Source organism: Fulmarus glacialis, unplaced genomic scaffold (genome assembly GCF_000690835.1).
Source record: "Fulmarus glacialis isolate BGI_N327 unplaced genomic scaffold, ASM69083v1 scaffold9533, whole genome shotgun sequence".
NCBI classification, from domain to species: Eukaryota; Metazoa; Chordata; class Aves; order Procellariiformes; family Procellariidae; genus Fulmarus; species Fulmarus glacialis.
In genome coordinates, this window is record NW_009204931.1 from 144,517 (window position 1) to 159,380 (window position 14,864).

Genomic DNA, 14,864 nt, shown 5'->3' on the forward strand with positions numbered 1-14,864 from the left:
AATTCCCTGCATTGGCTGCAGGCAAGGATAGCCAGGAAAAACACTGCAAATCTCACCCCTGCATGCTGCACGTCTGCAGCACCTCTTGGAGCTCTGGACATGAACCATCCTATAGCAGGAGCACCCATAGTCCTACAGCAACGCGCCTCATCCGCCTGCAGGCCCTGCACAGCTCGACTATCGCAGGCAGCGCCGCGCTGAGACAAACACACCTTCGCCAAAGGCTCCCGCGGTCCCACCAGAAGATGCTGCTGTACCTCAGTCATCTTGACCCCGATTCCCTCCACCCCCAGCCTCCACGACACTGCACAGCCCTGGAAGCCAAGGGGGATGATTTTTTTTTTTTTTTTTAATTTTGTTTTCAAAGTTGTCCTGCTTGAGTTGCTAGTTTGAATTCAAACTTTTACTTTTCTTCCAGAGATAGGCTTGAAAGAGGAAACCCTGATGCACATCGCTATCACACTCCTCTGAGATTGCTGTCAAATGGCAATCAGAATCCAGGACCAGAGCAGGGTGGGATTCAGTCTCCCTGGGATTTTCAGGCATGTTTTGGGCCTGATTTGGCTCAGCTGCTAAAGGATGCTAGTTTAGAAATGACTTCTTTTTTTTTTGGGCCAAACAGCATTTTTTTTTTTTTAAAAAAGTTCACAAGATTGCTTGTTCCAGTGCCAGGCAGGGCTTAGCTGTGCTCTTCCCATTAGAGCCCAGTCAAATCCCTGGGTGCTATTTTGAAAATGCTACAGTTAGCATCTGAAGGCATTCCTTCCCTGATGACACCGACTCTATGATCCGCCGGAGCCTACTCCTAGGGAACGGCAGCATCAGCCAGGAGCGTATCGACAGAAAGAGGGAGAAAAAGATCTGCTTAAAGTAAAGACAGCAAAAGCAAACCCAGGCACCATTGTTAGAACACTGCAAACACTACTGCCAGCAGTGAGCCCATGAAAAGTGAGAAATAGAAGAGGCTAAGAGGATGAGAGCACATCTCAGGACAACGGCAAGTCCCTGTCCTTGAGGGACCACTGCAGTACCGTACCAAAATACAGAAGGTGAATCGGAGAAGAGCAGTTTCTATGTCATGAATATACGGGGTTTTTTCACTTAGCAATACATCAGAATAGCATAACCATGAACTGCCTGTCTGCAATGCGATGCCTGGTGTTATCAAAGCCTTTACAGGCTGCTCCCAGACAGGCAGCAGGAAAATATTTGGTACCGCTGAGGTATCATCTTCAGCAGAGTATTGAGGAATTAGCAGAAGGACATAACGCTGCAGACGCTTTGGGTAGGATTCATCTCACCTACCTCTCAAGGTCTCACGGTAAGCTGTCTAAACCAAGTTTGTCACCTCGGCTTCCCGTATTGACAAGGGGGATAAGCAGGCAACCTCTGGAGGGCAATTCCTCCCCTACTAAGTTTGGTGTCTAAAAGAGTTCAAAAGGATTGCTCGCTGGATAGCTCTCTGCTGATTACAGAGGTAACCTTGATGAGCAGCTTAGATGAAGGCAACTAATCCTTAGCCAGAAATGTTGGAGCGAACAAATTCCCTTCTTCATGCTTTAAGGACTTAGGATCTGCTGCTTAAGGACGCTGCTAAGGCATGTAAGCAGTGACACGGCACGAGCACCTGGGGTCAAGCTTGGGCTTGGTTCTTCCCTTCTCTTCCTCTGTCCCTCCACAGACATCTGGCAAAGCAGAACTGACCTGATAAACATGCAATTCTGTTGCTTTACCTGGTGTGTCGCAGAGGAAGGAAAAGTTCAGTTAGGGGACAGCGCATCCAGCATTTGTATTGAGGGCACGTGTAAGGACTTCACTTGAGAACAAGCTTTGATAGGCTAAAGCTTCCCAAGCAAAGAAGAGAAGTTTGGGAATGGTCTCTTAACTGACAGATAGTATCTGTGATGCTACTTATTGGTTTTCCTGCTTCAGCATGACTGTTAAGCCTCACTAAAACTGTGACAAGGCTTGAATGAAAGTTTCCTCTTTGACAGAGCAAGCCTGTACCTCAAACTAGTGCTAGTTACTCCAGAACAAGAGGTGATACGGGCTTTTTGGGGAAGGACTCATCTCTGAAGGTATGTGGTTGCTCTGGGATCAGGGGTGGAAATGCAGGAGCTCTCTCGCCTCCTACCTGGGGGCTGCACGGTGAACTCACTGCCCCCCTAATTATTAGCACATAAACATGGGTATGCCTGGGAACATGAAAAGCCGGTTTTCTAGTCTGCGGGTGACTGCGAATGGGTGACCTCCTGCAAGCCCCGGGACAGCATGGGGCTCTGCGGGTTCAGGAGAGGTGCTGGCATCTGCTCCCTCTGAGGTCTCTGCTGAGTCTGGCACATGAGGCTGCTAAGGTGGGGGATGTTATGATATAGATGATTCAATGTTAGAAATCTGCCTGACTTCATCCACACGTTTCTCACGGGTTCCCAAACAAGTGATGACTCTTAATGCCTGTCAGCCTAGGCTAATCCAGGTCCCAGCCTCCAGCGAGGCTCCGCTCTCCCCAAAGCCTCTCCCTTTGCTGTCCCCACAGGAGAGGTGCACGGGGACTCCCAGATTACCATGCCCACACCTCGAAGCTGCAGAGAGTGGCTTTTGGTTGGCACAACCATAACGAGCCGAGCAGAAAAGACTCCAGAACCAGGACAGGCTGGAAGACTGAACTAATTCTGATTAAATCTATGAAATGCACTCAGCTCTGCCTTTGCTCGGGACGGACGAGGGACAGCTGTTGTGCCCGACTGTTTTTCTGGGACAGTGAACTAGAAACGGCATCGCTGCATGGGCTGTGCCGCAGCTCGCTTCCTTGTCCTTGCCTGCAACAGCCACGTCCCCTCGGCCCCTTCCCCTGCTGCAGCTGTATGTAGTTTGGCTTTCTATTACTTCCATTGCTAGTTCATTAAAGACATTAATCACCTTCTGCACAAAGACATTTCTCCTGAACTCCCTGCAGGCCAGGCCTCTTTCTCAGCTGCGGCTCTGCTGGCTGCTTCAGCCCTTGGCAGACACAGTGCTGGCGGCCCAGGCCTGCCCCATTTCCCTGCTGATCTGGGTCCTTGCTAGACACCGATCGGGTGGTCACCCCCAAGCCTCCGCTGGCACATGTGCTCCGACGAGAGCCTCCTTTCCACCTAACCTTCACCCCACTGTGGTCTACATCTCAGCATTTGTCGTCTCCCTTTTCCCTGGCCAAACGGTCCCATCTCAGGACCAACACACAGCCACGTGCTCTCGTGCATCATGCAATAAGCCATACATAAATGGCACATGCTCGTCATGCAATAAGGATGCAAGGCGTCTTGCTGCACAAGGCTGAGGGGAAAGCACAGTGGCATGTTGGGACTCTTGCAGCAGCAAGAGGGCTGCAGGCTGTGCTAAACACGCTGGCAGTTTGCAATAACCACCCCATGTAGGGGATTCCCTGCCCTAAGCACCGAGGTTTGGCTCCGCGGCAGTTGCAGCAAGGAATAGAGAGGCAGGCAGTGAGCTGAGCTACAGTGCTGGCCAGATGGGAGACACCAGTGGGCTCCAGCTCATATTTGGGCAGAAGGAGAGAGAGCCTTCAGAAAGCAAAACCTCCCCTGGCTTAGCTAAGGGCTGGAAAGAGAGACAAGGGACAACTCCAGCTATGGCATTCCACAGTCCCTCTAGAGCTGCTGCCTGTCCCCTTTCCCATGCCAGGTCTCCAAGTGCTGCTCCTGACCCTGCGTTTCTCCATCCTCTGTCCCTGTGTGGTCTCTGTTGGACTTCGCTCGCCCATGCTCTCCCCACCAACACCCACGCTTGCTGGTAATTTCTTCTGCTCTCACCTGCCAGAATAGCAACACTGTCCTCTTTCTCACGGATGGCACTGAATGGAGTGCGGGTGTTAAGTGGAAGGAAAGCTAACAAGGCCCGGGGCACTCAGGGGATATCAGCAGACCAGTGGGAGAAAAACCACATCTGAATCAGTGTAGTCATTGATGTCTTCTGCTCATTGAAGCTTACTGCTAGCAAAGATCAAAGCAAAGTGTTCGGGAAGGTGGGGAGGTGAGAAATAGCCCTCCTTTTCATGTGAGATCCTTCCACGCTGCATCCAGATTACCTACAGCAGCTTCTGTATCTTTCCTCCGACCCTCCAGCCCTCAACCTTTCATTTCCCTCCCACTTCATCTCCATTAGCATAGTTACAGGACCTCACTTATTAAATCAAAGCCAAGACTCTTATAGTATATAGAGAGACGCAGACACATATGCTATATCCACACAACAATCCTGCCATCAGCTGTATGTTACATCTCAATCGTAGACATCAGTTTTCTTTTGCACTCCTCCACTCTGTCAAAAACAAATAAAATCAAAGAATGAAAAGACCCTCTTGAAGAAGCCAAGATATGGCAATTTGTAGCTGTTACTCGCCTCTTCATTGCCTCTCACTGCTATTGCCTCAAGGAATCAATCAGTCCTGCGATGCATAAGCACGTCTCCTCCTGAACTGCAACCCTGGTTGAGGGTTGGCAAGAGTGTGGTTTGCAGAGAATAGGGAAAATAACTGATATACATTAATAAAAGAATAACATTGCTGGGGTTTTTTTGTTCTTTTGTGTTGTGGTATGATTTTTTTTTAAGAATGCCCCAGAGGAAACAAGTGGGTCTGACTGCCAAAGGGCAACATGAGAAAATCAACTAGAGACTCGTTACGGCATAAACTAATGAGTGATCAGGTTCAGCACGCGAGCAGGGAACAGTTTCTGCCGGATAGCATGCTGTTATTATTCTAATCATTCAGTATTATTTTCAAACGTTTTTTTGCTGGGATGATGGTGAATTGCTAATGGCTTGGTTTGGCCCTTCTTCTGCATCTTGCCTTATACCTGACTTACTCAGGAGTCCATGTAACCTCCCAAAGAACATCCCATGCTCTACCAGGCAGCACTTTTCACTGGGACAAATGTTACCCTGTTTCAGTTCTACATGACTAAAGGCAGAGAAATAAAAACCCATCTCTCTTTAAAGGAATGCAGTTGAAATAAATGCATCTTTGTCTTCAGATTTGTGTTAATACCGCGCCCACGAGACTTTGGATCTGCAGAATATTAAAGTCTCCCTGACTTACTGCCTCTTTAAGGAGCACGTTGATTTTGTGTTTGCTCTGAGCTCCACGTGTTACTGAAGTTAACCAGGACTGTTCCCATTTATATTGTTGCCTTTGGGGCCCTCACCCTATTAAGAGAAATGTAAACGTATATATCTAAAATTCCCACTGGTGTTTTGGAAAGAAACAGCGCACTTCCGCACGCTGCCTTCCTTGCAGCCACATGAAGATTTCCACTCTCAGCTTGCTAATATGCCAAAAAATAAAGCCTGTGTGTTTCTGGCTTAATAGGATCCCTATTCGCATGAAAAAGCTTTATTTTTAGAGAAGAAAGGATAAGCAGTGAGTGAAGACTGTGACTGTCATACAATGGACAGGTCTGGCCTCTGCTGCTCACTGTTTCTCAAATCCCTTCTCTGCCTGCTGCAGAGCCCAAATTTTACTTCTTCACTCTCTTTTTTGCTTGTCACCAATGAGTATTTGGGATCCTTTCCAGATGAGCAGTTAGATTTGCAGGTGTGAAATTCCCCTTATTCCTCCTCTGATTTTTCCTAATGACGTCATATCAGTTTTTCTCCCCAGGCACCGCTCCCACAGCCCAGGATAAAAAATTAAATACATAAAAATAGTCATGCAAAGAATAAGTGGCCTCTTGCCCTTTGGAGAGAAATGGACACACAAGACTGGGGGAAACCCTTTCCTGATGCCTGATGTGTGCTGCCAGCCTCTCGGCAGGGCTGCCTTCACCAAACGACAGTGGAGCCCCACCAATGTCCCGGCTGATGATATTGGCCCCTGTTCACCCAAGGCTCTCCGTGCCCAGATCCATGACGGCAGACAGACAGCCCGCCCTGTCCTGGCAGCCTAGCTGAGGAAATGGCTCCGCACTTGTGTTTTAAATGCTTTTCCTTCTCAGGGAAAGCATATGTGACAACTTCCCACTTTCTTCAGTGGCGGCTTGCGACTGCCAAGCACCCAGTGCCCGCCCCAGATCCCCTGCAGAGACCTTGGACGCAGGCAGCTGGTGTCACCCCCAGAACCTGCTCCCTCCCGTTTGGCAGCATTTCACTAATCAGCACCTTCCTTAGGGCTGGACCTGACTGTAAGGTGCTGGAATCTCACTAAACAAACATGCAATCACTAGAAAGCCACAGCCCGTCCCTGCCAGAAATTGAGCACCCTTAACCTCAATTTGATCTAATATGAATTGATGCTCTGTGATTCATCTGTCTGCATCACATCTTTTCCTATTACAAAATCTAAGGAGATGTATTTCCTTGTAGCACCTATGTTGTATTAATCAGACTGCATGTGATCATTAAATCCATGTTTCTGTTGACTTAACTCACATTACATAGTCATAGCTAGCATCCTCAGCTCTGCAGGGGAAAAAAATCCCAAAGCATTTACATGAGATTTCTGACACTGCGAAAATAAAAACAAGTCTACCAACACCACAACAATTACATACTATTATAGGGCTGGGCTTATTTAGATTGTGGAAGTTTAATTATAAAAATTGCATTTTAATTGATTGCTGCTGGAGTAATTACAGCAACACCTTTCCAAGAAATGGCGACCATCCAGTGTTTGTCAACACAGAAGCTTCCTTTAGATTCAACACGCAATAATTGTTTAATTAAGCCAAATTTAGATCGTCGTTTCAGAACATTCAAATGTTTGCCTATTCCTTCCTGTCTCTGAGAGGTAATTTAAGAGATAAAAAGCAATCTCTAGAAATACTCTATCTATATACATAACTATCCAAGAAGAAGAAGGAAAAAGAAATACTTCATTTTATAGCTGATCTGGATATAAGCTTGCTGCTATTGATAAGAACATGAGCACAGAGTGAGTGATCGCTACAAATCCCTCTCTAATTGGTGCTGGGAGGCCTTCATAAAATATGAACAGACTCCAAACTACATGTTCATTTTCTAATATGCAGAACAGATTCAGCTGTTGATATTCTAGCAGCACCCACAACCCGTACTCAGTATGAGGACCCCACAGTAACTGTAGCTGTGCATACATGGAAGGAGAGGGATAAATAATTAATTGTTTTTCAGCCTCCTTACAAGTCTTCTTGCAGCTGCAAATTACTTCTGTGTTTCAGGTGTGCAGCTCCTGAACGTCCCTTCTCAGTAACCCAACACCTAAGCACACACACAAGCTGATCGCTGCCCCAGCTAAGCTATAGGGCTCAGCGCTGGACAGAGGATTTTTTAGTCGCTAGCCATCCCTGCAAAGTGGCCTGACTTTTGCAGGGACAGATTTCCCAAGCTGGTGACTCATCTTCTGCGAGCACTGCTCAACAGGGCACGTCCCCCAGGTCACTGCCAGGGAAATCTGTTGCTGAGCCATCGTCTTCCCCGGGCAGCGAGAGCAACCACCACTGTCTGCCTGAGGCTGCTGGGGCTCGCCTGGGGACTCCGGCCAGAGGCCAAAAGCAGGAGTCTCTGCATCACAAATTAAATAAAGCTAAGAGCTGGGGCTGAAGCAACTCATATCCCCCGAGGAGCTGGGCTCTGCACAGGGTGGGGATGTGCATTACGTGTGCCCAAATGGAGGCTGAGACAAAGAATAAAAGAAAACTATTCCCAGCACTGGTTGTCTCAAGTAAGCAGCCTCTCATCCCTTTGCTGCCAACAGGACACGGTGCTCGTGGACCTCCCAGGGACAGGAATTTGCAGCTCTCTCCTAAGCTTCAGCCCTCCTGGGCCCTCGCATCTGGCACAGAGCACCCCTCTTCCCGCACCTCTCAGCTCTGACCTGCAGCATCCCCTGCCATGTTAGGTCTGTCCTGAGCGCACTCAGCCACGGCAAAACCCAGCAAGGCAGAGCGTGCTAGTGACTGCGTTGAGGTCATAAAGCTCTTTTCCAAACATGGCTGAAGACAGAACCTGTGAACGTGTCTTTAAAGCTGAGCAGAAGGGTTTGCTCTGCTACGTCACTAGGCAAAGCTTTCAGCTGCGCCACACCATCATTTTACCCTTCATAGTTATCTGGCACTGCTATATACTTCTGCTGAAAGAAGGACTCTAAATTCACCTTCCCTCTAAACAATTGCCTTGGCCTTCGAACAAATGGTACAAAAATATAAAGTCTCCTAACCTTTAGTTAAGAACCCTCAAAGCGGCAGGTGTGTATTTTCATATCAGTAAGCCACACCACGCACCCCCCTGCAAACACAGAGCCTGTTCATTACCAAATATTCTGTGGGATGGAATGAGTCCAGGAAGATATTTCAGTTATTGAAATGTGCCCATGTTTCAGTGATGCAACATTAGCATCAACCACACACATGAAATGTGAGGTTACCGCATGTTGTATCTACTAGCTATTTTCGCTTTCTTAATGATTACGGTTTGCTTAAAATCATAAGCTACTGACGTGTTATGCACAGGGACCACAGGACCCGTAGGTGCACGCTGCCCCACACAGAGGTATTCACAATCGCTGTGTAACGATAAAAAGTCCATAACTGGAAGGATCAGAAATACAAGTTATTGCTGGGCTGTCACAGCAACAGCCCAGAGACAACAGCAGCCTCCTGGTATTTTACAGATTTATCACTTTCATGGATATTATTGTTACCAATTTACGATCATCACTAGCACATCATTAACGGCTCCCTATCACCATCACCTGTGCACAAATGGGTACATCTCATACCGTAAATTCACCCACTGTCACACCAAAGCTTGCTCATCCTAACTGGTAAGCAGATATATGTCAGGCAGAGGTAGACAGTGTCACAGTTGATGCTGAGATACATTTTGCATATGATCTCCTTAGACAAGGTGCTGTCATTTTGCTGCAGTTCATCCTGCCACTTCAGCATCGCCCCGCAAGCTGCCCAACAAGGTTTTTTGTTTCTGCCATCACCACTGATTCTTAATATATATTCTGTATTTCGAGTGATGCTGCTTCAGGCACTTGCTATAAGGACTACATTTAGCACATGAGGCTGGATCCTAGCAAAAGGCAGGGCTTGCCATGGGGCTAGGACCTACTAGTCTTCCTCAGATGTTCTGCTGGAGACCCTGCTAGGAGCAGCACCAGGTTTACAGGGTCCAAACACCCTTGACTTAACCATCAGAGAAACAGGTAATGCCAATGACAAGGAAACGCTGTGTTCTCTATCTCCATGGGAACAAAACCTGGTACTTTTAACTGGTAGCATGGCCAGTCTTTTCTCAGAAGATAAGGACCACTGCGTGGGCAGGGTTTTTATTCTCTGTAAATAAACAGATCTTTCTGCTAGATATCTAGTCTTGGCAACCGGGCAGGGAATTTGCTGGAAGATGAGGAAGGAGATAATTCCTGACAAAAGTTTCACTCAAGCCCTAGGGTACTAAAACCAGGTCTCCTAACGGCCTGTTTTTTTGGGGTTGGTTTTTTTCCCCCCCTAGCGTACATGGAATAACACCTTCTTTTGCGCTTACAAAACAAATGCTGCCTTCTATAGCCTGGAAGAATTTAGGAAGTTTTTAATTATAAGAAAAGAAAAATGAGGACAAGTGAAGTTGGACTGTGCGGAGTGCTCTGCTGGTCTGATCTAGGACAATGTGCCCTACATAGAGCTCAAATATAACATCCTTTGGGAAGCTGTCTTGCTTCCATTCAGCTTTTGTGAGACCACCCCCGCCCCTGTGGTACTAATGACAGATTTCTGAAGCATAACTAGTATCACGGTCTTGCTATCAACGTTAATGCTGTAAACAAAATCATTAGTGGCAGGCACAGAGAGGGAGGGAAAACTATGCGCAGATGGAGAATTTCTTCTAGTGATATTCTTGCAGTTTCTGCTTTCTTCCTGCTATCAGCACTGAAATAGCTCATCCCCAGCCACAGTCAGCAACTCTACCCCAGGTGGGTGATGCTTTCCCTGAAAAGATGGACAAGCTCTGTCTTTTTTCTTCTGTTTGACTAGTTTTCCTGCCAAGGAAGTGCCATCGGATTGAGCTGAAATAGTTGCTCTTCCTTGATGGAAACCTTGTAGTTGGCAAATAGAGGGATATTAAGGAAAATAGAAAATCTTTAGATGTGTCATTAGACACTCCAATGAAAGTGTCGCCAAATTGTTACTTCTCTCTCCTATGTCATACTGGCCAGGAAATTCCTGCAATCTTGTATTTGCAAACCCTTCAACAGAAAAAATCACTACTTTTTTTTTTTTTTTTTTTTTCCTTCAAAGAGCCTTATAATTCTCCTCCTGTACATTCCTGGTTCTTTTTGCAGGAAAGCATTTTTCCCTTCTGTGTATTTCTTAGCAGAGAGAACAGTTTGTGTCCACCTCTATCCCACTCTTCACATGACTAACCTGCAGAGAGGATGTTTCAGTGAATCAAAAGGATACTACAGACATAAGCCAACAATAATCCAACAGGCTCTACAAAGGGAAAGGCTCCTCTAGTCCCTCCTGGTAGTCCTCATACACACACACAGGCTCAGAGAGTGAAAGCAGCGTCTGACACCAGGCTGAACCGAGAAATTCTTTGTGCATCGCATCCCAGCGGCATGAGCACCTCGTGCACAGCACCGCGCTGCTCGCTCCAAGGGAAGCAAATGCTGCAACAGCCCCTAATACAACCACAGGGCTGTGTTATGGTTGTTGTTTTCCTCTGGTTTCCTCCTGGTCTTATTTGTTGCTGCTAATCTTGGCATTACCTAGCAAGCCATTTTTTTTTTCTTTTCCCCAACTATATCATATAACAAGAACAGCACCGCTAACGTGCTGTGCTTTAGCAGGATGCAGATACACCCTAGGATCAACTCTGCGGTGCAAATTCAGTCTTTAATACTTGTTTTTAGAGCCAATGATTTTGCTGGTTCTTGAAACTAGAACTCCCTTACCTCTCTGTCATTATTAGGCATGCCCCCTTACTGTGGATCTGGACTCCATTTGCACCAAGTTGCTGTTTTCTGCTGGGTCTTTCTTAAATTACAAGGGCAGACGGCTAAACTGGGGTTGAAGAAGTTGTTCACAGTAAACAGAGACTTCTGTGCACCCTGTGGGTGGAAAGGGGTGTCTTTGTTGTACATCACGGCTATAGGAAATATGGGAATGAAACCTCAACGTAATGAGCTGGGCAGAGGTTAGAGAAACAAGAGGAAATAAATTGGTGGGGGTTTTATACGACTTTGGAAGCAATGAAAGAGAAAATGCAAGACATGCTGAATAACTGCACACTACCTCACCCCTATGTCTTAGCACAAACCAAAATGATTCTGAAATCCTTTGCCCATGTGTTTGGGGTTTTTTTGCATGGACCCTAAAGGAAGTTGCACGTTTGGAGCAAGATGTCCCATATTTCAGACACAAAAAAACCCCAATCAGGAATAAAGAAACCAAAGTAAGAGAAAGCACGGCAAATGCCGCTACTTACAGGTATATGTCATTTCAAAGCTGTCGCTAATGTTCACAATGTCAATCTGGGGAAGGAGCTTAGGGGGTTCCGTGAGCTGAGACAACGCAAACCTAAAAGCCGCATGTTCCTGGGACTGTTGATTAGGAAATAACCCCCCTGGGGAGAAAAACAGAACAAGAAGAAGAAAGGTCTTAGGCACACCTGTATTAGCAACCTCTTCAGTCCAAAATGTTCCTGCGAACAGAGGCTACAGCTCCCCAGCCCAGGGAATGCCTCTACACTCAGAAACCCTCCAGCACGCAAGACCTGGGGGGTTTGGTGCCCACTGCACACAGGCTGAGAGGAAAAAGCCTTTCCAGCCCATGCATTATGTAATGCCTGGATCATATATAGGAGCCCTGATGCATCCCTGGGGTCGGGATGAACCACAGGGTTTGGCTCAACCTCCTCATCCCCCATAACTTTAAGGAAGAGAAATGGAAACACTCTCAATGTTACTTTTATAAAGGAGAAATAAGAGTCTGTCTTCCTCCTCCCCTCACTTGTAATTAGGCTCAGTTTCAACCCTGTTAAGAGGAGGGATTTGCCCCAAAAGGGGTGCAGGGGTTCCCCCACACTATGGGGCAGACTGGCTGAGCCTGGCCCGACAGGCGCAGCACTGGGTGGATGGGGACAGGGCTGCGATGGGGACCCATGGCCAAACAACTACTGCTACTGGAAGTTTGCTGCATGGAAAAACCCTAAATTTAACAGGTGATAGCGGCCAAACTCAAAGAGGGCAGGAAATCAAAAGCTTGACCCTCAAAGGGATCGACCTGAGCAGAAGTACAGACAAGCCCAGAACCATGGGACGATATAAATAGGATAGGAACTGGGACCCGGCTGGACCCAGGCTCAGAGTCTTTCTCCCCCCATGGACCTGGAACAAAGTGCTGTGATAACCCGGCCCTAGGAAAAGTTTCCTGCTGCTCCCCCAGCAGGAAACTTGGCTTGCAGCAAGCCAAGGCTCACAGCCTCCAGAAAGATGCTATTAAATTCAGACTGTCTTGTAATCTTTATGCATTTAAAGGGAGCACTGTTATTGGCATTTTACGAGTAGGGAAACAAAGCACTTAGCAACAAGGTAGAATTAAAATAAAGAAGCAGAAAATATCAATGCCCACCCTCCAGGGCAGATGGCTTTGGGAAGAAACAAATGTCAAGGACCTGCTATCAACGGCACTTTGCCCCTTTAGTACTGAGAGCATCTCCCTGTTGTGTGGAAAGGGCTATTTGTGCACGAATATCCCCCCCCTTCCCCCGTTCCTCCCACCCCCCAGCCTAATCATGGGTGTCAGAGGAATGAGATGCTAGTAGCCGAGCTATTACATGTGTTTGTCGAAAGGGAAAAAATCTAGGATGTTGCACAAATTTGGGGTAAAGGGGAGGCAGGAAGGGAGGGAGACAGGGATGCAGCATCAACAGCGATAAAAGCACCGATTGTGCAGCTGGACTCAGGCAGGAGTTGCCTGAACTTGGTGGATTAGCAATTGATGGGCATTGTAAAGAGAAGGGAGGCGGCAAAGAAAACCGACATGCAAGGGAAGAGAATTTGGGGCTAGGTTACAAACCATCATCAATAAAGATCAATGGGAGAGTAATAATAAACCTGGGGAGGTAGGGAGGGAGAAGGAGCATTGAGAAGTTACATGAAGGGAGAAAGGAATCAAACAGGCACTGCTGGTGCACAGGGGAAGCAAGTAGCAAGAAATGAAAAGAGACTTCAATGCAAAATCTTCCTCCAATAGCTCTGCCCTTATTCTTCAGCAACAACAACAGAGAGCGCCTGTTTGTTACCTCTCGTCCCAGTTACCTACAGATGAGAGCATCCTCACAAAAACGTATAATGCAACCGCTGATTTTGCAAATGCAGCAATGCACAATGGCAGCCCAGGCATTTCTCAGAGCAAGAAACAGATATTTTTTTCGTGCTTCCTCCATTTCAGAGGCACTTTTCTCCCTCTGTGTTGGTGTGTGTGCAGGCATTTATTCCCAATCTTCCCCTCCCCCAAAGCCAAATCGATACATCTCTGCTCTTGCAAAGCTGGTACCAACACACAAATCCAGCCCTCGCAGTTCACCCCTTCGCTCTCTCTCACACACATACACACACACGCACATTTTGCCTTTGCAAGCAAAGGGGTCAGTTTTCCCCCACCGCCCCCTCTCCACCCCTACCCACTTGCCAGGGAACATCACTCCCAAACGGCCCCGAGCTCTGCACTCACCTATCTGGATATTGTTGGGGAAATTGGCCCCTAACACCGCCCCTAGGAAACTGGTGCAGAAGAAGGCAAAAATGTGCTGCATATTCCCTTTTGCATTGGCGAAAAAGAAGCCCAGTTCCAAGCATAGATTTGATTTTTCCCCCGCTCTGCTCTCTTTAGCTGCCTCTCTCGCCTCCCCTCCGCTGCGCCTTCAGGGTTGCGCGTCTCCCTCGCTCGGAATCCAGCGCTGAGACTGCTGCTTAACACCGCCTGGCAGCAGGATTAACTGAGCCCCGTGAGAAAGAAAGAGAGCCCGCTCCTCATCCACATCCCTCCCCCGCCACACACAACACGCACACGCACGCACCAGACGCTTCCCACCCAGCTCATTCGCCTTCTCCCAGTTGAAGCTCAACAGCTGGGTACCGCGTCCCCCCCTCGCCCCGGCTATTCCCCCCCAGGGGTCCTGGCTGGGGTCTCTAAGGGTAATTCCTACCTACCCCTAAATTCCTGGCTTTCCCCCTCAACTTCTCTTGGCAGGAGCTAGAAGGAACCTGCAAATCAGTAGGTGGCAAACTCCTCTAGAGAAAGAGCTTAAACTCCTCTGCCTCTGCTCCATCGCTTCCCAACCTGGGCTCTCCCCCCTGGGTCCAGGAGTTGAACAGATCAGCCTCTACAGCCCGGCTCGTTAGGATAACAAAGAAGGTTGTATCCTGCAAACGTGCCTTGGAAGGAAGGATTTCGGAACAACAGACAACAGAGATCCCAAAGGAGGAAAAAATGAACCCCCCACCATCACCTTTCTCATTGATTTTTCCTGCCCACGGTTAACCTATGAGGTATTCCACCCCTGTGCTTGATGAGGAGGAATCTGTGCTCACCAGCACCATCAGATAGGGCAGACTTCTGAAATTAGGGGGCTATTTTAGCCTGGATCATTACAGGAGCTGTTTTGTGGCAGTTCTGATGAGGTTGAAGCTTATTTGACCATAAGCAGCTTTGCTCAAAAACAAAAGGGGGAAAAAAAAAACACCAATAAAAGTAACAACGATAAAAACCGTCTCCTAGGCACAACTTGGGATTTAGAAATATTTGAGGAAGAACTGCTGTGAACACAGAGCCATAGCCATTTCGGAAAAGAGAGAAAATTCACCCATTCCCCTCTGA

At 47.6% G+C, this 14,864-nt stretch overlaps 1 protein-coding gene across 3 annotated transcripts in view; it reads right to left on the reverse strand.

Moving 5' to 3' along the window:
• GRIA1 (glutamate receptor, ionotropic, AMPA 1) overlaps positions 1-13,969 on the reverse strand; it is a 125,229-nt gene extending 111,260 nt beyond the window's left edge. For 2 of the 3 annotated variants that reach the window (XM_009575188.1, XM_009575187.1), the window contains exons 1-2: positions 13,719-13,969; positions 11,470-11,607 (exon numbers count right to left, since the gene is read on the reverse strand). In XM_009575188.1, coding sequence (XP_009573483.1) covers positions 11,470-11,607; positions 13,719-13,800 — 220 coding nt within the window. In that variant the 5' untranslated portion in view covers positions 13,801-13,969. The remainder of the gene's footprint in view (positions 1-11,469; positions 11,608-13,718) is intronic. The other variant, XM_009575189.1, reaches the window with a different exon arrangement.
• Between the last annotated feature and the right edge of the window lie 895 nt (positions 13,970-14,864).